General features: G+C 44.0%; 1 protein-coding gene across 1 annotated transcript; it reads left to right on the forward strand.

Annotated features, from left to right (window-relative positions):
• The first annotated feature begins 3,474 nt into the window (after positions 1 to 3,474).
• REP15 (RAB15 effector protein) lies at positions 3,475 to 6,947 on the forward strand. The gene has a single exon (XM_085652846.1). The coding sequence runs from the start codon at positions 3,659 to 3,661 to the stop codon at positions 4,376 to 4,378; it is 720 nt and encodes a 239-aa protein (XP_085508972.1). The 5' UTR covers positions 3,475 to 3,658; the 3' UTR covers positions 4,379 to 6,947.
• Positions 6,948 to 23,239: the final 16,292 nt, after the last annotated feature.

A 23,239-nucleotide genomic window follows, 5' to 3' on the forward strand; every position in this document is an offset into this window, starting at 1 on the left:
TCTACATCTATGTGACAAATAATACCATCAAGACTAAAACCTTTTTCAAACCCACCACAAAGAACAGTCTTCTTTCCTTTAACAGTTTCCACCCACGTCCCCTCAGAGAAAACCTACCGTACAGTCAATTCCTGCGCCTCAAAAGGAACTGCAGCGAACTGAATGAATATAAGGAACAAGCACAGGACCTGTGCAAAAAACTCTTGAAGCGTGACTATCCCACCAGAATTGTCAACAAATGCCAAAAAAGAGCGAGAAATCAACCCAGAGAGATCCTTCTCGAAACAACACCTAAAACTAAGTCGCCCGACCAACTGACATGTGTTACAACATATAACACAGCCAGTAATGTGGTCAAGAAAATTATTAATAAAAACTGGCGCATAATGACATCAGGCAATTTAGACTGGCCGAAACCCCTCTTTGCGAATAGAAGAACCAAAAGTTTCAAAGAAATGTTAGTACACACCCGACCTCTGGAAGAGAAGACTAATGTAACTACGAACACCTTATGGGGCCTGCCACCAGTGGTAGGCCACTCCCCTTGCGGGCATTGCTCCATATGCCATTTGACAGAAACAACGAAATCTATCGAATTGACACCCAACCTAAAATGGACAATGAGACAACACACTAACTGCAACACTACGCATGTTATTTACATGATTACCTGTCCATGCAAACTCAAATACATTGTGATGATGTGTCGCAAAATCAAACAGCGAATCTGTGAACACAGAAGTAACGTCAAATGCAAACGAAGCACCACCAAGATGAGTAGCCATTTCATTGACCATCCGCACACCCTTAATGATCTCAAATGGATTGTTCTAGAAACGATGGTGTCGAGATCACCAAACGTCGAGAAACTACTATTCGCGAAGGAACAAAGATGGGTACACCATTTAAAAACGAACCTAATAGGTCTGAATGATGATATCCCCTGGCTCAGTGTACTATAAATTCACCACCAGTAAAGTTCATGAAAACAAATAAGTTCCACATTATACCCAAATCTTATTGAAATAATTTCGAAAACATTCTAAGCAATATTCACAACTACCTTTTTATTTCACTAATCCTTCTTGGAAAGAATATAATACAAATACTGGAGGCGTTGCCAATATTGGCAGCACAGTAGTCTTTCTTCACTACGCATTCCCAGTAAAAGAACAAACGAGCCGGGCCGTCTCTGACAAACAGGAAGACAGCGCCAGCACAAGTCGTGCACACAGTGAAAATTCGGTATGGACGCTCTACAGAGAACGACCTGGACAGAAGACACGTAACGTTACTATATCACTAAACTCCTGAATTTTGAACCTTGTCTTGGTTTTTTTCTTTTCCCCTCCTCCCTCTCCCCTTTCTCCAAAAACAGCTTAATCACGTCCATATCTTTCTACTGAAGCCTCGAATTGAAGCGCTTTAAGGTACACGGACGACATAGCATATTCAAGTTCCGTTTGTCTCTCTCTCTGACTACTAACACCTAGCACAGAGCACCGAAACTATAATACACCTAGTCGGTATTGATATAAAGACATGACTTGTTTGATAATAACGTACTGCACTCCCGCCGGCTAATTGCATGTCCATTTTTTAACCATGTCGCATTACCAAGTTGCGCTTACGATAAACAACCAGATTGAATGTGTTTGTCATTATCTATCATAAAAACGCCCCACCAAGATCGTTAGAGGGTTACAGTTAATTTAGTAATAGCGCTTCTTCCAATAACATGGATAGCCTATGCTGGCGTATGAGTCTGCACCGTTCTTACGTCCAGGTAAAAACAACCAGAGTTTTGTTTATTTGTGGGTACTGTTTCTCTCCTGCAAGAACTTGAAACAGACTATTGAGATAAGCTACCATGCTAATAACCGTTAAACTAGCGATATTGAAAGAGGGTTGTGATGCATCTACGTACACACTGAGATCATTCTGTCCCAGTTCAGACCAATGAAAAACGACTATACCAACTTTGTATACAGATATCAATGGAAAGATCTGCCGTTTTTATACTTGCTTTGGTCATGTTGTGATGAATAGCTGCGTGTTCGAACACCACTTGCAATTTTTACTGCATCTAAAAGATTTGCCATTTCATGCTTTAACTCAGCATATTCCATCATTGGTTTTTAACTCACTATGTTAGGACATTGTTATATCCTTTTTTGTACTTCTTTCTCCCCCACAGGTAATAACCTTTAATTAGGAGCTCAACAAATTGATATTTGACCTCCTCCCTCACTCGTATAGTGGGTAATACCCCCACTTATCACCACCCAACATCCTTAAGGTCCTGATGAAAGCCCCCCCGACCCTACGGGGCGAATAAGGGGCTGAAACATGTCGACCCACTTCTTGGACTGATTGTGCAGTGGACACATTACACGCCCGCTCTGCACAACTTCCTCCCATTTTATTCTTTTCCCACGCACCAGACATAAATAAAAATACAGTCTAGGTAGCATGAGGAAATATCTCCCCCTTTTTAAACATATTCCTTCACTGAACACGAGCACAATTTAACTTAATTTTTTTTTATCTCTGATCACTACTGCAAATATCCAGTAGTTCCCTCCGGGTGGAGGAAGCATAAACAAAACCCAATGATGATGCTTTCACGTTATTCAGGCGGAGAATCAAGATATACCGCCACACGAACCACCTAAACGTGAATGAGGGTTTTTTAAGGAACAGCTGAAAAACCACATAACCCTGGACAACAGGTACAAGTGATCCATTCTATTTTTGATTACAAACTATTGACTGGAAGGTGAATGGATCACGTTTCCTTCTATCTCCCTCATAATTGATTGTTTACGCATTGTGCAGGACCTCGTAAAAAGCTCTAGGTTCCTTTTTTGGATTCATGAAACAATATTCGTAACACTTTTGAACAGTATTACTACAGGATCGAAAAGACAAAATATTATCAAAATTAAAACAAGTGAATGGTTAATTTATACACTCTTTTTGCAGTTTCAATTAATCAGTGGAAAAATGAACATCGACTATATCAACAGTAAAAATCCCTATATAACCATTACGTGAACTATGGAAAGATGAAAGTAGAATGTCGGCCACGCCCTGCTTTCACTGTGAATAATTTTCTGTAAAAGTACTTCGACTTTTACTGGTTAAAAAAGAAACTTCTGTTTTCAGGCTTTCGTTTCCTTACTGTGCGTGCATCCAGCATGTATTGCATGCTGGTCTTTTGGCGTGGTTAATTCATTGCCCTGGGTGGAGTGCAGGTGTGATTGCCCAGTGGGACTGAGTATTGTCAAACACAAAGAGCAAGGTGTGCCAAGGACATTGTACGAACAACTGCGAACGACGAACCGGCGAGCAGATGAAACGCGGCCCTGGCCTAGCCCGGCTTTGAAGGCTCGGTGTGAAGTGACCTTACCGGTTGAGTCGGTTCCTGGTGAGGAGGGGCCGGGCGCACCCACAGCAGTCAAGGAACCAGGATGTGTGCTTTGCATTCTGGCGCTCAGTGAAGGCCTTTGGTGCCACATAAGAGAGAAGCAGGGCGCGTAAACTCGCTGCATCCGTGGACACTCGACAGCGTTTAATCCAATGACACACAGACTGGCGGCAGAGCGGGATCTCGTGGTGGCGCGCGCGTGCCGAACACTACGCATCCGCAACGAGAATGGGCCAGAACTCCTCTCAGGAGATCATCGTGGTGGAGGACAAGGCCGATGTCATCTGTGACGTGTTCAGTCAGGGAGTCGTCCACGCCTCTCAGAAGCTGAAGAAGTACCTGGCCTTCGAGGACCCCCAAAGCAAGCTTCGACCCGGGCTGGACACCCTGACCGACATCTTCCTGGTCAACTTCATCAGTTTCTGCGTGGAGAAGGGGGTGGAGGAGCGCATCAGCACCTGCAAGATGACCAAGCAGCAGTCCCTGCTGCTGGGGGTCGACTGGCTCTGGACGCTCTTCGGGCCTGACAAGCTGGTCCGGCTCCAGATCGCCGTCCAGGTCTTCCAGATGGATGACGTAAACGGGTCATACGTCAGTGGCCCCAGTGACCTTCTGAGCAGCAACAAAGAGATGCTCCTGGCGGATGAGTTGTACAGGAGCAAGGGAAGGTTCGAGAAGCTGGAGGAATTCTGCGCCCTGGTGGGCAAGGACTGCCTGGGGTTCTTCATCGTCTTTGGCTTGCCAGGGAAGCCGAAGGATATCCGGGGGATCCTACTGGACAGTGTGAAAAAGGAGAACCGGAGGAGCAGGCTCCCCGGAGAGCGCGCGCTGCAGCAGTTCATCCTCAGCACCGACAGCTTCCTCCCCACCAGGGAGATGCTCGAGAAGTGCATGTCCAAGAGCAACGGGCTCAGGAACGAGGGCAAGGTGTACATCAACTTTCTGTGATTTGATGTAATGGGTGATTTGTTTGTTTAGCCTGTTTCTAAGCACTCTCACTGCTGGCGGATGGCAGGACCTAGGTGCAGGCAAGGGAGGGGGCCAGAATCACACCTTTGTGTTGCGTGGGAGAGGATGGATCGAAGGAACGTTTCTTGTTCCCACAGTTGTCACCTGCACAAGCACCCCCCTTCCCGATGACTGAAGCAAGCCGAGGAAGAAGGTTCTTTGAGATGCAGAGAGTTCAGTTTACCCCAAACATTATATTGGATGCAGAGACTTGGTTGGAGGGTGACGCCATCGTGTGCTGAATGACGCATTGCTATCATCATCATCATCATCATTATCTGCATTATTGTTATTGTTTTCTTTCAGTTTTGCCCGTGTAAGTATGCTGTTCTCAAGCTTTCTTTTGAGATGCCAGTTCGACGTGCCATAGCGACTGTTCAGCGCGATAAGGCCTCGCAGTGTGGTCCTGATGGTCGACTCCCTTGTCATGGTCAGAGGTAGCTGATGTGAATCTCATGTGTACTGTGTAATGCAGAAATCAAGTTAAATATGTCGAGGTCTTCTATTCTCCATCCAGGTCAGCAAAGGGTAATCGAAGAGCAGGATTATTTATTTATTTTTTGCAGTTTATGAGATGATAAAATCATGAAACTGAATAGATCACCGATAGAATATGCATCCAGATGTTCCTATGTCTTCAGCAGCCACAATACAGAAACAAAACGGACAACTGCGATTAGTATATGATCCGTGGGGGTGGAAATCGATGTAGGTTCACTTCTTATGTCCATCAGTCATATTGTGCATCCTTTCTAGGTGTCGACACATTCAGAAGGCCCCTCACACCCATGAGCTTTCCGAGTATTCAGAAATTATGCAGGGGTTGATTTTCGTGGCTGATTGCACCATAGCTTTAAATGATGGACACTTTAAGTGGCTTCAACCAAACATCAGGTGACAGTGGTGAAGTCTAGAGAGAAAGGTGACCTCAGGCCTCAAATTCTTCAAAATGTTAGTGTATATATGTTCGATAAATGGATATAAACATGTTTACAATATTTCTATTGCACTACTGCAACAAAGAGGCGTCCATGTGCTTTACATAAGAAACCGAGATGTACACGTGAAAGCTGGGAGGAGAGAGGTTTCAGTGGAAAGAACATAACTGTGGGATGAGTAGGAGGAGGGCAGAGGGGTACAAACAAACATATGCCTTCGCGTGGAGACAGAAGACATGTTTTCAGCAGTGCCCAGGTTGAGTTGGGCTCTTGGCCGAGGAATAAGCGAGCTCCACAGGTTGGTTGCAGTGCACTGCCAGGGAAGGATTATTTCCCTGTTAGAGACGTTTTGAAGGTTGCATTTTTCAGATCACGCTAACATATTTTCTCTCCTGATTGCAAAAGACTTGAAAGCAAGCCCTCCCAGGGTGCTCCCACTTCACATCTGTCACATTCGCCCTGAATACGATTGTAATTGTATTTGCATTTATAGAGCGCTTACTACCCCTGACAATCGTCGAAGCGCTTTTCGGTGAGTAGACCACCTTCCTACCAGTCTGTCAGCACGGTGTCCTTAGCGCCTTCCTTCCGGTGACCTTGAGTAGTTTCACACGGTGCTCACCAGGCTTCTCGCTGAGGTACAGTTTCAGGTGACTTCCGACATCCTCTGCACCTGACGGATACAATTGCTTTGGAGTGTGAGGGAACAACACACGCTGTATTTGCCCGGCATGCTCGTGGCTTTTTAACACCTGATTTACAACTAGCAGCTAAACATGGGCAATCATGAGCAGCGAAAGGTATGTGTGCCTGTTTACCACTGTTAATTTCCAATACTCCGGTAAGAATGTATTGGTACTTGAACTCCCAATCCGAGGAGCTGGGGCTCAATTTGTATTGAAAATCTAATAAACGCTAAAACTGTTGTAAATTTCATCAATACCGGTTTCTTCTTTAACAAATGAATCTAAACGACTTATTGGACGTATGCTTCCTCTTGTTCCACCTGACCTCATGCAGAAAATATCTGTATTGTTTACACAAACATCAAATGCCTTCTACGAAGCATCAACTGTACTTTGTTTCCAGTTTTGCACAACGTTTTTATTTACCTACCTCGTGGTCTCTTTTAGGTCTGTATCTTATTATTCTGGCCTTTCTTCTTTTGTTTTTGTTTAGTTTTACATTTTGTTTTACAGACGAGAGACCAGATGTACGACTGATTTTTACAGTTGCAAAAGAGTTTTAGGCCCATTGGCGACAGAAAAAAATGTGTGGCCCATACCAACACTATTTTGCGAGTCGCAAACAATTTGCAACTCGCAAAATAGAATTTAGCGACTCACTATTAGGTAGGGGCGCTCCCTTCCAAATAGTGACCCCAAAAGCTATGTAAGAATGTTTTGCGACCGCAATTGCGGTTGCAAAACACTCGCAGTTTACCACTCTTCTCAGAAGGTTGGTGAAGCACTCGCAAACGGGAAGGGGTACCCACAGGACCCCTTCCCCTTAGGGAATGAATGCACAAACATTTTAAAGGGTAAACAGTGGTCCCAGGGACCACTGCCTGCCCTTAAAAAAATAAAATGAAAAGGGAAAACGGGCAGCATTTAAAAAAAAAAAAGTCTTTATTTAAAAGCATTCCTAGACATGGGGGTCTGCTGACCCCAGCAGGACAGGATCCCTGGGAGGGCCTGCCATTCCCATTGGGGTTTCAAATTGTGACAGCCTCATTAATATGCATGAGGCATGCAATTTGCGACCCCATTGGGAATCGCAAACAGTGTCTCAGACACTGTTGTACATTGATGTTTGCAACTCGCAAACTGCTGTTGGCCATTGCCTGCTTGTCACGCTAGTTAATTCATTGCCACTAATGTTCCTCTTCTTGTAATCTAGAGGCCGGATTAGGTACATTGCACTGGTGTCTGTCACTGTTACTGGAACAATTTTCAGAGTGGGGGTGCTGCCATCAATGTTACATCAATGAATTGATAGGGAATGTAAAAAATCCAAGCGTAACAGAAAGTGCCAAGAAGCTACTCCCCTTCAGGGGATGTGGTAGGCTACCCATATGTAACCAGTGATGCATTATGGAGCACACAATTGCAAATATATTACTTAGCATAGTGATGTAGCACACTGTCATTTACAGGCAACACACGTTCTATTGAAATGGCCACTACGTTTGTGGCAATACATTTCCACAGGCTACACTTTTACTGTTAAAACCTATATAATGCACAATCGATAATGTGTGAAAATCGAGTATCGGTGAATATTTATCATTTGCACGTCACCAGGTAAAGTGTTTTGATTTGGTTTGTTCCTATGACATTTTTTGCTTCCATCACACTTGAGAATTAAAAAGAATGGGCTTCATTTGTTCTTTCCTCACTATTGATATATCCTGGAATATTCATGCAGTCCACTCACAGGAATTTCAATTTTGCTGGGGTCAAAATGTTTTTTTTTATTTTACAGCCTTTCCTTTCTATCTTCCTGTACTTCAGCAAGATTGTCACATAATTATATTTACAAAACCATCCCACTTTTCAGTACGAGAAAGTAAATACTAATCTTCATGTTAAAAGAATAAGCAGCAATATTTCAGAAGCCTGACATTGACCTCTGTCTTTGAAGAACAACAAACGTGACAAGATAAAAAAAAATTAAAGGCACCTTTAATTCTTATGCACTATCTGAACTCCAGCATGTTTTTTTTGGGTGTGTTGCAACCCCCCACACTACTACTTCGGGTACCTATGGTGTCTGTGCAAAATTACAGTTTGTACAGGCATCAGCAGAATTTTGCTCCTAACTTTGAAATACACGACTGGTGCTAAATATTGCTTTTCTAGTGGTTAATCTCTGCAGAGTTTACTTTTTGCATTTGTCTTGTCATGTTATGTAAGCTACTATAAAATTGCTCGTGTAACTCTGAAATGTATAAAATTTCACTAGTGCAATTTAAGTAGTCCCACTTTCTTGTTTTCTTAAAATGGAACATTTATGAATATGAAAAAACATATCTTAATGTTTTAGCTCAGCTCTGTGTTTTTGGTCTTAGCATGTATAAACCAGTAAGTTAGGTTTAGCGTCAATTGTGTTCTGTGTTACAAAACACAAGACCAAGAATGTCGAGGTAAGGGAGGGTTAGAGAGAGGTTTAGGGAGAGACATGCATCCATCTAAAAAACCGTAATCCCGTTGCTATTCACAAACTGCCTGTCTATATTTACAGCCCAAAAGGACGCAAAACATTTGTAAAAGTATTCCAGTTCATAGCTGGAATAAGTCCAGAACCAAACATCGACAACCATAGGTACTTAAACACCCTCCCATAAAAAATAATGAAGGTAGGAACTTAAAATTAAACCATATAGAAACTAATGTTAAAATAAATAAATAAATAAAAAAAATTATAAAATGTATTTAGGTTTAAAAAGTGTCTATAAATAATATATAATTAATATTTTACCTAAAAAATATATTTTAAGTTTTAAAAATAAATGTAAATTAATATTAATTGAAATAAATATTTTACATTTAATTTTATACATCACATTTAATAATTAAACATATAATATATATCTTTACTTTAAGTGGGATTTTTTGAAAAAAGTTCAGAAAAATATTATTTTCAATTTAATATGTTCATAATAATTACATTTAAAATGAAGATGTTAATGCTGTAATTTTTTAAATATGTTTCTACATTTAACATACATATTTAAATTAATAATTAACGTTAATATAAACTTTTAAACTTTTCCCAGGACAGGGAGGAAGACCAAGCTTAGAACAAGGCCCTGTTGGTGGGCAACAAGAGTCACACACTCAGAGTTTCAGGGACAGAGAGGGCTCACCATAGCTTCTTATGGAGCTAATGCTCTCCCTGGGCCTCACAGAGGTAGAGTAAAGATAATTTCTTGGTCCTTCCCCACAGCTTCTTCAACAGGTGTCCGCTTGGCTGTAATCTCCTCTTCTGGACAACGTTTCCTCCTGCAAGGCTACACTTCACTTCCACAGTAGCTGTCTTCAAGCAGAGTCAGGCAGCACTTCTAGTAAAATTCAAGATCCTCAAAGCCCCATGCACATCTCTTAGTTACCATACAGCTTGTCTGAAGAATCTACAAGGCAGGAGCTCCTCTGAGAGATGCAGCTCAGCAACCTGGAGCAGCAACCTTATTCAATAGGTGCTTTCTCCTTCTTGTTTGTAATCTTCCACTCTCATTGCAGGCTCAGTTTCAGGTTCTATTGCAAACCTGGCAAGGACTTGGAGTCATCAGGAGTCATCAAGCCCGGAGCTGAGAAATCCCCTCTCCCACACTACTGTGAGGGGACCAGATTCCAGTCAGTGAGAAATCCCTGAAACGCTGGCCTGGGGTTTCTGTCCAGAAGTTATCCTTGGCATGCAGAGGCAAATGTGAATACTAGGGCCCTGCCCTGACTTGGATTATGTCTAGCTTTGAAAGTGTTGGAAATTTGAACAGATTCTGCTCCAGCCAAAGCCATTGTCTTGCATAATGAAAAATGTCCTAGCTATCATAGAGGAAAGTTTCAATTCCACTAAGGACACGGAAGCAAAGATTAAACTTGTCTTTCTTCACTTTAATCACCAGCAGCCTTTTACATCTTAGATTTCTTTAGAATATAAAACTACATTTTCCATAAGATCTTGGGAAAAAAACTAAACAAACAGACTGTCCAATGAGAATGCTCTAGCTCCACATAACAGTGGCCTCTCTATCCCCCACTTTCTTCCTGCAAACACAGCAGATATTACCAAACCGTATTCCTGTTTTTTTGCAATCTGCTTCTAAGGGAAACATAATTTGATTAGACTATTTTTCTAGTCCAACTCTGATTGCAAATAGCAGAGAAAACATCACATTTTCAACATATTGAAAAAAAACAATAAAGACTGAATCATGAAATAAACATGGCACATAGCATATCAAAACATCATTATAGTGAATTTGTGAAATTACCCAGGCAGATCATCAAAATCTTAGATATCATGGGTGGGCCAATTCTCGCCTCTGAGTCCTTAATAGAATTGAATCTTTCCTTTACAATAGCTAGGACCTTTTTATTTTATGTCATGACTCAGAGGGGAGGAATAGGCTTGTTTAAAGCTTTTCTACTACTAGGGTTGCCAGAATCAAAACTGGTTTAAGGTAAAACCTCTTAAAGGTAGAGTCTAAAGACCAGTCAGCTGTGTTTAGGATATCCTCTATTTGAGCTCCCAAAGAAAAAGCTTTAGATGCCATGACCCCCCACACTGAGTGAGACCCAAAGTGGAAAACATCGATACCTGCTTCTTGCATTATCCATCTGACCCATCTGGCAATCATAGGGGACGAAAAGGCCTTATGAGGCTTAGTAAGTGCAATCAACAATTGCCTTTCTCCATAAGAACCGATATGTGTTTGACTAGACAATGATCCTAGAGCGTACGAGCCAGATCCAACAGGGTCTTTGACCTCATACCCCCCCAGGTGATTGACGTAGAGGGCCAACACCACATTGTCCATTTTCAGACAGACCGAGCATGGAACCTTGTCTTTGGGCCAACATTAGAGAGTGAATGAACCTGCCATCAACTCCAAGCAATTTATATGCAGCCTGTAGTAAAGTCTCTGCAGCGAGCTCCCCAGCCTGACCCTCTGGCATCTGACTCTATCACCAGATCGGGTTGGGAGCTGAAGAATGTTCTACTGTTGTTCCAGGCCTCCATGTGGAATGTCAACCACTGCATTTCCTCCCGGGCTTCCGGTGAAAGTGGAATGGATCGGGAATATGTAAGACACCGTTGGAGATACGAGATCTTCAGGTGTTGTAGTCTCCGATTATGGAGAGGCCCCGGGAAGATGGCATGAATGGAGTCACATAGAAGTCCTACTATATGTGCCAACAGTGGTAGTGATACCTGTGACTTGGACAGTGTCCTCCTGAGTTCGTGCCATATTTTGGTCAGTTTGTGAGAGGTGAGAGTGATGGTGACTTTGACTGAGTCTAAGAGAAAACCCAGAAACTGTACGGACTGGGATGGACAGAGTGCGGATTTCTCCATATTGATCTTTAAACCTTGTGAATCCAGATCTATGGTCATCTGTAAATGTGTGGATGATCGCACTGGACATTCAGGATATCATCAAGCTAGACGATCAGTCGCACTCCCAGAGCCCTCAAGTATTCGGCCACTGGTCTCATGAATTTGGTGAAACACCAGGGGGGAGGGACAACAGACCCAAAAAGGGAGGTGAATTCGAATAACTGAGATTTCCATCAGAATTGCAAGAAATGTCCACGTCTCCCTACAGACCCGAGTAATCAGACCAGTCCACAAAGTGCAGCTTTCTGCAATTTATTTATGAAACGAGGTAGCACTTCACTTCAATCCAGGGAGGGAATACTCATTGCCCTGAAGAAAGCCCAGGATCCTCTCAAGCCACTCCATAAGGGCTGAAACATGTTGGCACGGCACTAGTGTAATGGGACCATTACTTTCTCACTACCATACCTTCATAATAAATTATATTACTGGCAAACCTGCGAATAAAGGGATACCTGGAGTCAACGGAGGATTTTTAATCTTTAAACCCCATGGCCTATTTCTCTTAAGTGCTCCCTGGAAGATGGTCGAGCCCACCCTGACCTTTAGGAGTCAGGGTGAACCCGATGATGAAGCATGACACTACTAGAGTGTGTGATGGTTAAATAACAAAAAGCAATTGCTTCCTTCCCTGCATATGAGCGGGTGGTGTAGGCTCCATTGCCCCTGGAACCACCTCTGGTGCCTCTGCGACTATGGTAGGATCTTGTTGGGTAGAAGTTCCCAAATCTCGATGTGTGTTGATACTGGCTGCGACGAGTGTCGGTGCCCCTGGCAGAGGCGTGATGCAAAGCGCGGCCAGTGGAGCACCTGAAAAGGCACTTACCTCTATGCTGCTTAATCCTTGAAGAAAGAGAGGGGATAGAGAGTCTGTGGCGATTGTTGTGTAGAATTAAAGCATTCTAATTGGGCAGTGTGTTTGTTTCGTTTTTTCCCAAGGACTTATGGGAAATGTCGTTCTATGTTCTAAAGAAATCAAAGATGTAAAAAGCTGCTGGTGAATAAAGTTAAGAAAGAAAAGTCTAATCCTTGCCTCCAGGTGATGATATAGAATTAGCAGAAATGAAGGCTGGAGTTAGCTGTACTGTAACATGAGGTGGAAGAGAAAAGCTACGAGGAGGGAGAGGCTCTGACTGTCTGCTACATAAACCTGTCTGAAGTGTCACTACCAGGGACAAAGGAAGCAGAATGGGCAGTATTTGCATTACAAAGGGGACTCAACCCCCCTCAACTACGTAGGCCTGGTGCACCTGAAAGGCCTGAGTAGACTGCTACTAGGCTTCCCTCAATCAATAAAAGAATCTAAGCATGGCAAACTCTCTCTATTGAGATTGGAACTAGGAACCTGATGGTTACATGAAAATTCGTACATCGTTAACCTTCTAAACTACCTTAAGTCAATGATAACCTATGGCTTTCAAGTTTTATAAATCAACTAAGTGGAACTTTCTATCATTAAAGCATGTGATCTGCAGGTTACGATGATATATCTGAGATCGTAGCTTGCATGCAGCATATGGATCCATGCAGTAGGTGATTTATTCTCTTAACCATTTCATCATCTTGCTTCAGACTTTTCTGTCCATGACACACAGCATTCTTGGGTAATGTTAGGACTGAAAGTTTTCTACACAGTTTTTACTTAAGGGCTTGGAGTGCACGGTCGAATTAGAAAAGATGTGTAAGTGAATTTGGCATTAATAAAGGCATTGAGCCAGTGTTTTGAATTGTGCCATCTTAGATGTGGATCCAATTGTCTCATTTTAGGTACATGGTGTGAATTAGTTATGCAGAAGAGGACATGATTTTTATTTGTTCCATGGTGTTTTTTTAATTTTATGCTGCAAATCTAAGGGGAACCCAACCTTCCGACATATCCCTGACCCCTTTCTGCATCACGCTCTTGAAGACCTAGTTGTTTTAACAACAGTAAGCTCAATTTGCTCTTAATCCAGCTAATCTTTATGATTTCTGCTAAAGTTAAATTAACACTGCAATAAATAGGTAAGCAAATCCAGTGCTAGGAATGTAAAACAATTACTCCCGGAACTTTGGTAGTGCCAAAAGGCGATATAATATGACTCGGTGACAGGCAGCTCATAGGCTATTCTATATGAAATGTCCTTTAGGAACCCATTATATCAATACTACATTGAATTAACACCAACATTTACAATAGAGCTGCTTCTCTATCATTCTAAAGTACCTGCACTTCTCAGCAAACCTGTTATACTTTATTAAGACTCTATCGTTCCTTTTCAGTATCAGAGTTATCCATTTACTGGGACAGTATCAGCACGTCTCAGCAGTCTGCTCAAACTACTACTGAGGACAAGTAGCAGTTCTCATTAGAGCTGCTGCACATGTAATCAAGGATACAAGCAGTTCTCATTAATTTGCATTATTCGTATTGATTAGTACTAGCACTCATCAGTGCTGCTAGTGAGACAGTACCCACACTGTTCTTGGATTTGTACAAAGACAGTGCTTGCACTAGTAATACTATCTAATATTTAACAGAATACTGCTCTGCAGGACTTTCAAAATTCTGATAAGACTGCACTGACGCCTGTTTATGGGGTTGTAACAATTTTAATGTGGCAGTTACTGCACTTCTCTGCAGGACTGGTAATCTTTACATGGCACAATGCACTCCTTACCTGCAGCATAACCATACATGTATTAATGTTGGAGCAGCTCAATTTAGCTTCCACCCTTACAAGTCACAAAAGTGCAATATTAACTTGCACTTAACAATATATACTATGTGTGCCTTAACTTTAGGAACGTGGAGTGAAGCATTGAAATGTACTCCTGAAGTATATTTGCTGTAGAAAACTAGAGACTCATGAAGGTGTGTAGGTGCTTAGGTGTTCTCACACAACTCCCATAGGGGCATTTTCTCAAGAACGTGTGATAATCATTGCAAAAGTAACTTAACGCAACCTACAACATCGCAGTCTATCGCGCGAAATTGCCGCCGTGTTAACCAAGTATTCACAACACGGCGGTACCATGCGATAGTCACCAGATAACATGTCAAATGGCCGAGTTAAAATCAACGCCACGCCGCAAAAATGCGAAACACGAATGCAAAAAAAGCTGCGATGAGGCCAAGCGTGATGCAAAAAGCTGCGAAAACCAGCCAAAGTCCTGCAAATCCCACACGTCTGACAGGAAAATGCCCTATAAAAGCAGAACAAGAAAAACACACCAGAAACAATCCAAAGGGCGCAGCACCATGGATGCACCCTGACTGCGCGCAGAGGCCAACGCGAACCCCACAAGCCCCACAGACCACCAGCAAGGTACAACGGGGTCGGGGAAGGCCAGGGAGAAGAGGGAGAGGAAGACGGGTACAGTCCGCAGCAACACAAGACCAGCATCACTGAGGTGACAGAACACTACCAGCAACTGTCACACAATGAGACTACCTGGAATGCAGCCGGAGTGTCGAGGAGGACAATGGATGAGGCCAAGAGGCACTGGCATGACCTGAAAACCTAAACCAGGCACAAACCCACTGCCAACAGGAAGGCAGCAACGGTGACGGGAGGTAGGAGTCCTGCGCCACAGGAGGAGCAGGAGGAAATGGAGGCCAGTCATCAGTGTGGAGACGGTGCAAGGAACTACTAGGATTGTGTTTCCTTTCGGGTTAGTCCTGATGCAGATGCAGTGGGGTATGTTACACCTGCATCAACTTCCTCATCAACGTCCCAGGTCTCCCACTACCTGAGGTGACATTGCTTCGCAACCTCTCCACAGCACACAACTCAATCAGTAACGGTCCATGGGTTGCGGTGCACTGAGTCAGTGGCACCTGGAGTGTTGAGCAGGGGATAAGGCAGATTATGGCATCCATGACAGGTCTGAGCAACTCCGTTAGTCTGCCAGTACCACTGTTTCGACTCTGGCAGATGGTGGATGGAGTTGGCCCTTGCGATGGTGGTCTGTGCCTCCTGCGGTGATGTGACATCCGGCCCAGTCAGGACTCGATTTTATGTGTGAGCCCTGGTGGTCCGCAGTTGAGGCCAGAGACAGTGGACAGCGCAGGGCAACATTCACATGGCATCAATGACCCCAGGACCACCGTCACAGAGGTCATCCAATATTCATTCAGACAGGGTCCCTGACATGAGCTGCACAGAGTTAGTGGCCCTGGATGCACAGCGGTCGGCACAGGCACACCGCCACAGGACAGTGACGTGCGGTGCACTGAGGTAGGGCCACGTGGACTGGGCGGGTCCTCATCAATGTCCGAGGTGAATGTGGCGGAGGGTTGCGGGGGACAGTGGAAGGTGTCCTCCAGGGCATGATTCAGAGGTCTGATGTTATCCAGAAGCAGCAAATGGAGGAGTGGAAAGCGACAGCCTCGTTGCCACCACCAATTCGGTGACAGCCACATGAGGATGAAAACTACCCCCTAGTCCATAGACTCAGACTGCACCAATGTACGACCAGAGAGTGTCCATGAATGTCGGGGAACAGACTTAGTGGCACGGGAGCTGGGAGGGGGTGCAGTCTGCGATGATGCCAGTACATTGATATGAACTCTGCCATTGCTAAATCAAGACTCTGTGACCTACTGGACCGCAGTGTAGTCCGGAGGCAATGGTCAGCAGTGGCCCACAGCCACGTGTCGTTGGCTCGCGATGCACAGAGTTAGTGACACCAAGGCAGTTGTCGGCAGTGTTCGATCACCTCCGTAACGATGATCCTATTCCCTCCGGACTGCAACGCGTCATCCTCTTACGCCTCTCCTTGCATGCAATGATATGTATTCTGCCTTTGAATAATCGATGTTCAGTTCCAATTCTGTGACTTACTCATGCGCAGCGTATGCCGAGGGCAGTAGTCCGCATAGGCCCACAGACACGTGTGGTTGTAATGCTATGCACAGACTTGGTGGCACCACATCGAAGGGAGTATTATGAGATAAACTCTGCCTTAAATAATGTTCACTGCCATGGTGTAATAAAGACTCAGTTCCAAATGTGTAACCTACTTGTCTGTAGTGTAGGCCGAAGGCAGAAGTCAGCAAGGGACAACAGACATATGTCGTAAGAATGCCATGCACAGAGTTGGTGGCACCACATCGAAGGGAGTACACTGATATAAAATCTGCAATGAACATATGTACTCTGCCATAGTGTAATCAAGACTCAGTTCCAAATCTGTGACCTACTTCACCGTAGTGTAGGCCGGATGCAGCAGTAGAGTACGTCAACGAGAAAGGAGTAAAGTTGGCCTGTGTTGTGGAGGCTGTGATGGTCTGAGGAGGCTGCCAAGGTCGCAGGCCTCTGTGGTGGTCCGGGGGGAGGAGTTCCATGGGGGGTTGTTGTCCTGGGTGTGGTGGCGATGGGTGTTGTTGCCCTATTGGGGCTTCGGGCTGCATGTTCAGTTGCTCGGGGACATCTGTTTTTCTTCATGTTTGGCTTTGGGCTGAGCTCCCTTGGCTGCTGCCGGTTGTCGTCCGACTTTACAACAGGTCAGAGCAGGTGTTAATTTCCGGCTGCTAACACGCATTATCGCATGTTTTGTGGTCTTTTCGCAGATGTGTCTGGTCCTTGAGACTCTTGAGGAGTGGTGTCGCGGCTTTTTGCATGGGAATGCTTACTCTGCATCTCATTAGCTATAGTTGCTGGGGCCATCTGTGGCGATATTTTTAGTGGCTACTATCGCGGATAAACTGGTGTTATGGGCTGTTGACACCAGCCTGTGAATGGGGTGATTCTCCATGAGAATATGGCCCATAGTTTTTTGACACACTCCCAAATTTAACAGAACTGGTAGACTTGTTAATTCGCCAGAAAGATACACCTTGCCAGGAGACACATAACGAGGAAAAATATCTATGTTTCTCCTTGTTACTTCCTCTTTCCATTGAAAGAGGAATATGCCTCTCAGGATTGTTTTGTGCAGGAATGTGCCCCTTTCTGCACTAAAAACAAACCTGCATGCAATGCAAGCACCCTTGCACCATGGTGCAAGGGTGCCTGCGTTTACGCTAGGTGGCCAAAAGGGCGTCAGCGCAGGGGAAAAGGCAGGAATGTGCTGTATCGCTTTAAATACAGCATATTCCTGCCCTTTCCATGTCAAACAGTGTAGTGCAGGTGACTTGCTGTGCTGCACTGCGTGACTTTTTCGTAAATAGGCCTTGACTGTCCTAAAGGCAGTGGCAGCTGGCACAATAAAGAGGTGGTGAGGCAGGTGGAGAGGGTCCGGGGGAGCACGAGAGAGGAAGCATGCGCGGGGAGCAATAATAAAAATAATAAATAATCCCCTACCTGGAGCTGCCGCCCACCTCCCGCTTTGTCCTTCCTGGTCCCAGCATGCATTGGGGTTGTGTCACAGGCTCCCTGCAATTCCCCCGCTGCTCTCAAACTATAAGAGCATCACTGGGATTGGCCTGAGCGGGCTGGAAAAACTATCCGCTCAGGCAGGCAGTCTGTGGTAGTTTCTCCAGCCCGGCTGTTCAATGCAGCCGGGCTGGAGAAACCTATGGGCGCATGTGTGTTTTGGTTGGCCTGAGAAGGCTGGCCAAACACATATGCGCACTTATGGAGTGCGCATATCACTCCTCCTCCTCGTGCCCACCCCTCTGATCGCAAGCTGTCTCAGAGCCAGCAAATGAAAAATAAAATGATGCTAGAACATAGTTTTATTTTTCATTTGCTGGCTCTGGACCAGGCAGTGGGGCAACGCTTCTCCGCCATTAGGGAGAAGCTGCCGCTGCATAAAGGGGACGCCGTCACTCAGTGGATTGTGAAGATACACTCCAGGAAATGTTGTTCTCTTTGTGGGACAGGTGTAGTGAGGTACGTTAGGGTAGTGAGGTATACCAGGATAGAGGTGAAATAATGAAAACATATGTGGACAATGACGTCCCCGTCGTTTCGCTGCAACTTCTTCACTCAGATATATATTCTTATAACTGAACAATAACTAGGGATAAATACAAACCAATGGAGTAAGAAGGTGAAAAACCACTCGCTCTACCGGCTTATCACGCAACAAGGAAAACTACTCTGGTGAGTTGCACCGAGGTCTGGTGATCTATGTGTATTTAAGGCACATGCTACAAAAGAAAGGGCAATATTAACCTTTCCACTGGGTGAGCAAGGTCTATCCACGTCAACCTATCACAGCTGGCATTTTTTTTAGATTTCTGCCTTGACTGTATCTTAAAGTCCCCTCTACAGGAAATGTTGTTTTCAGGATTCCAATGCTAGTGTGATCGTGATACTTGCATGACCAACCTTAACTGGAACTATACTTTATTGTGCATATATCACTTTTGATAGACCCATGCTGGTGAGCACTCACAACTTAATGATACAAAAGTGACGTTGTGCCAGTTTAGGATAATCAACCGTTTGCAGTGCATTGTGATCTTCAGTGCTTCTTACATATTAGGAAATAGAGTTTTTACTCAACATATGAGGAGTGCATGTCAATGTGAGTAACCAACACTATTAGAGTCCATGCAAGCCACACCTCCCTGTATTCCTGAGTGTCGAGTTTTTAGATATGTTTGAAGCAGTGCTTGATTTGTAAAAAAATAAGCACCAGGACCCTCGACAGGAGGCCACTGCAGCTTGCACCCTCCATTGCCCCTGCCAGCGCTGCCAACTACAGCACCAACACCACTACTAACCATCACACTCTTAAAAGTGTGATAATTTATACTATTCCAGGCCCTCAAAGCTATAGAAATGGCTAGGGTGGCACGCATTAGTTTTAGAAAAAGGAAAGTTAGCGGCGGACTCCAAAGGCTGCACCTCCTTACTTTATTCCCATAGTGTGCAAACTAGAAATATAGTTAATGATGGTGTGCACATAAGCGCCCCAGCATCCGCCGCCACTAGATGCCAACTGCCAAGCAGATCAATAAAGTTTGAGAAAAAGTTTGGAGCGGTGCACCACCAATTTTGCTTTTTAGTACATGATACCAAGTGGTCAGTCTTATGTACTTGCAAAAGTCTTTATTTTAATTGTCCAACCAAAATCTCAGCCAACGCGTTTCGTTCAAATTGAACGTCGTCAGGGCATTTGTGAGGTTGAAAGAATTATCCAAGGCGTATGACCGTGGTCTGTGTGCGTAATATCCGTTTGGAGAAGAGCGTCGTAGTTCCCAAATTAATAATCTCAATGGAGATCTCTGTGCCACCTTGATAAGTGCACTGTACACAATTCTGGAAGTCAGTGGAGGTCCGTGCTCTCCCCTCAACGAGTTCACGCATTAGTTATTGATAATGTATATTGTATTAATAAACAGATGTTGTGCTCATATCTAAATTAGGCAGACAGCGCCACCAGGTGGCAGAGTGTCATAAGCACTGGTGCCGACAATTAGCAGCCTGTGCCAAGCACGGGAAACTACTGGCTCAAATTAAGCAATGGTTTAAGATTGGTAGGGTTCCGTGGAAAGATGTAGAACTTTGCCCCAAAACTCCACGCATACCTGTTGTTAAAAGACACTGACGAATCACACAACCAGAATTCTCAACACATGCAATTTTTGTCTACCTCTGCATTGCTGTATGACTACATATGCATGTCATCGCATTTTGATCAGTGGCGGCTGGCGATCAATTTAACTGGTGGGGCGAACATATGAGGCTAGCTCAAAATAAATAAGAGATTCACTTACCGCTGCTCTCTGTGCTCACAGCTCCTCCATCTCCTCGTCAGTGGCTCCAACTCCTCTCTTGCGATAAAGGTGCTACTGCATGACAGAAGCACCAGGATTGGCTGCACATGTTATGTTGGCCATTGCAAAACAGTCGGCCATAGTGACCTGCGCAGTGTAAACTGGTGGAGTGATCCTCCACTTCCCTGCTGTCACTCAGCAAGTTCCCTGCCCCCAAACACGGCTCGGGCTGGGAAAAGGGAAAAATAAAATGGTAACAAATTCATTTTATTACCATTTTATATTTCACCTCCTTTGCCCTAATACAGGGCCACCGTCCGATTTTGATTGAATGAAGTCGGGTGAGGGGGGCAAAAATCATTCTGACAATACACAATTGGACACAGTTGGTAGATTACCTAGTTATTGAAAGTACATTGTCCCAATTCTGTCTCAGCTCCTGATGGAGCAGGTAAAGCAACATTTTGTATCCCTCCTCAATTTTTGCATGAAATATTAATTACGTAATCATTCTAAATATTAACTTGTACTAATTGTGTGAAGTGGTATAATTAATCAACCCTTGTACCTTAATAAACACAAGATACACGTGGGACTAAAATGCTAATTGCATGGCAACTAATTAAATGATTATTCTGGTATGCAAACTAACTTTAGGATGTGTTGAAATAGAGAATAGCATGATTCATGTTGCTTTTGTGATGGTTTGTGCTTCCAGTGCTGCAGAATGGTGAGTATTATTGCTTTGAATGTTGCTACACGCTAGGAAAATACTATTATATATTGGGATTAGTGCGGGTTTAACATTAGAATCTTCATTTCTATATATTAACTATTGTTATGTTTGTTTTTGCTTAATTTGGCATTCGGGCCTACTAGGCCGCAGTACTTAAAATGGAGTTCGGAAGTGGCCACCGTCATGTGAGCGCGATGTCCACTGCGCAGACTTGGATGGCTCTGAAGATCTCCAAGCGACCTCCGATGAGAAACAAAATGTTCCTTGTCAAGGATAGGAACGTGGAGGACTGCCAAGACTCAGACTAGTGTGAATGACTGAGGGGACAATGAACGACCTGTACAAGAAGGTTTACATGTTGTTACTTCGGAACTTTCACCTGTGAAACTACGAAAAGAATACAATTGGGAAGATGTCATGCCCGGTCTCATGGGAAATAGGCAAACCTGGGAATATTGAAAAGACTTACAAAATTCAGAGGATTGAGCCAATAGGAACACTTTCTACTCCTAAATTGTTGCACATTGTCCTAAAAGTAAGGAGAAAAAGAGTATATAAGGGGGGAATTTAGAAGAGAGTAGTAGTCCATATCATTATTGCTGTTGGTGGCTGTTGGTGTGGAGGGTCGATTTGCTGAATCATTGATTCGTTGGTGCGATCGCCTGGTCCCTTGGCTAAATCATGGGGACTACGTCGTGCTGAGGGAGATTTCCTGGACTTACCTGGGTTTCTCTTTGATTATAAAGGACGATTCCATCTGAAGGGATTTTGATTTTTGCTGTGGGTTGACAGGTTCTTCTCGAAATGGTTGCCTATATTCAAATTTAGGTAAATATAAATGTTATGTCATTTTATGTTCAAGATCAAAGGTTGGGAATCGCTCAATAGAAATACGATTTGAACTGTAATCCTGAATATTCCAACACAGAGTGAATTAATTAGATAAACTAAACATTGATTAATAAGGAATGAGTTTGTGATTCCTTAATAAGGTATTGAAAGTTAACCGAAAGTCTCCGAAGTTTTAAATATGTTTTGGCTGGTTCTAAATCACCATCAACCAGTCCAACTAATTGGTCCATCGACCAAGTGGTGGAGTGCCTTGATGTCAAAGTTAGGAATCTATAGGTGCAGATGTATATAATGTATATAATGTAGAGGAATTACTCCCGATAGGTAACAAGGTACCCCCACATGTCCAGCGTTTCTTTTCCTCCTGTGTGCAGACTAGAGTGTGACTTGTGAGTGTTGGTGTTATGGGCCCCACCAATGAATGCATGTGTGTATGAATAAGTGTGATGACGGGTCTGTAACGAAGGGAGGATATGTAAATTTGCCCTTTTCCACTGGAGCAGTTTTCTGGCAGCAGAGTTATGGTTATTTTTGGCTAGTTTGGCGATTAGTGATGGTTTTGTTGCATTGGTCTGGTGATTATTGATTATTGATTTATGTTCTAGCATGCTATGTTGAGTCGTGTTGCGTTTTATGTTGTCGATTGGTTTGAAGACTTCGGGATGTAGGAAGTTGGTTGCCCTGTATGTAGACGGGGAAACGTGTGACAAGTGAAGTTGCACGGGGTATTGTCTGGTTGCCCTGTATGTACACGGGGAAATGTGTGGCAAGTGAAGTTGCACGGGGTATTGTCTGGTTGCCCTGTATGTACACAGGGAAATGTGTGGCAAGTGAAGTCGCACAACGCATTGTCTGGTTTCGAGTTGGTAACATCGTCGAGTGTTATCCATCGGGACATTTCTGTGTAAACGTGCGTGAGTGAAATAGCAACAGGTTCTCTCGTGAAACTCGGGCCTTAATTCTCAGGAGCAGTGTACTCTCCACATGTGTTTTATCCCCAGAGAAATGGTTATCCTTCTTGCTTGTTAGAAGGGTAAAGTAGAGGGAAGTGCTACTTTATTGGTGAAACTGAATAATTCTGTTGTAGGGTAGAGGTAAGCGCTGCCTACTGGAAATACAGAATTCTTGTGTAAATGAACAAAACTATCTCTTTGGTTTAGCGAAACAGGCATTGGTGATGTTTTTATGTTGTTACTAACAGATTTTGATTAAAGAAAACGTAAGAAAAGTTTGCCAATAAGATTTGGAAAGGAGGGGTCAGCAGAAGCAGGAGTAGCGAGAAACGCTGACGTCAGAAAGACCACGCTGGGATTGGCCAGCCGTAGAGAGACAAAGCTTTCACGGATTGGTGCGTTGGTGTGAGCCGCGCTAGGAGTGTAAAATTGCCACTGTGACGTAGACGCCCCGGATTGGTGCGTTAGTGTGAGTCGCCCTGGGATGGGGGAGAACTTCAGGAGTACCTTAGATGCACAGGATTGGTGCGTTAGTGTGAGTCGCGCTGG

Source organism: Triturus cristatus, chromosome 4_1 (assembly GCF_964204655.1).
Source record: "Triturus cristatus chromosome 4_1, aTriCri1.1, whole genome shotgun sequence".
Lineage (NCBI taxonomy): Eukaryota > Metazoa > Chordata > Amphibia > Caudata > Salamandridae > Triturus > Triturus cristatus.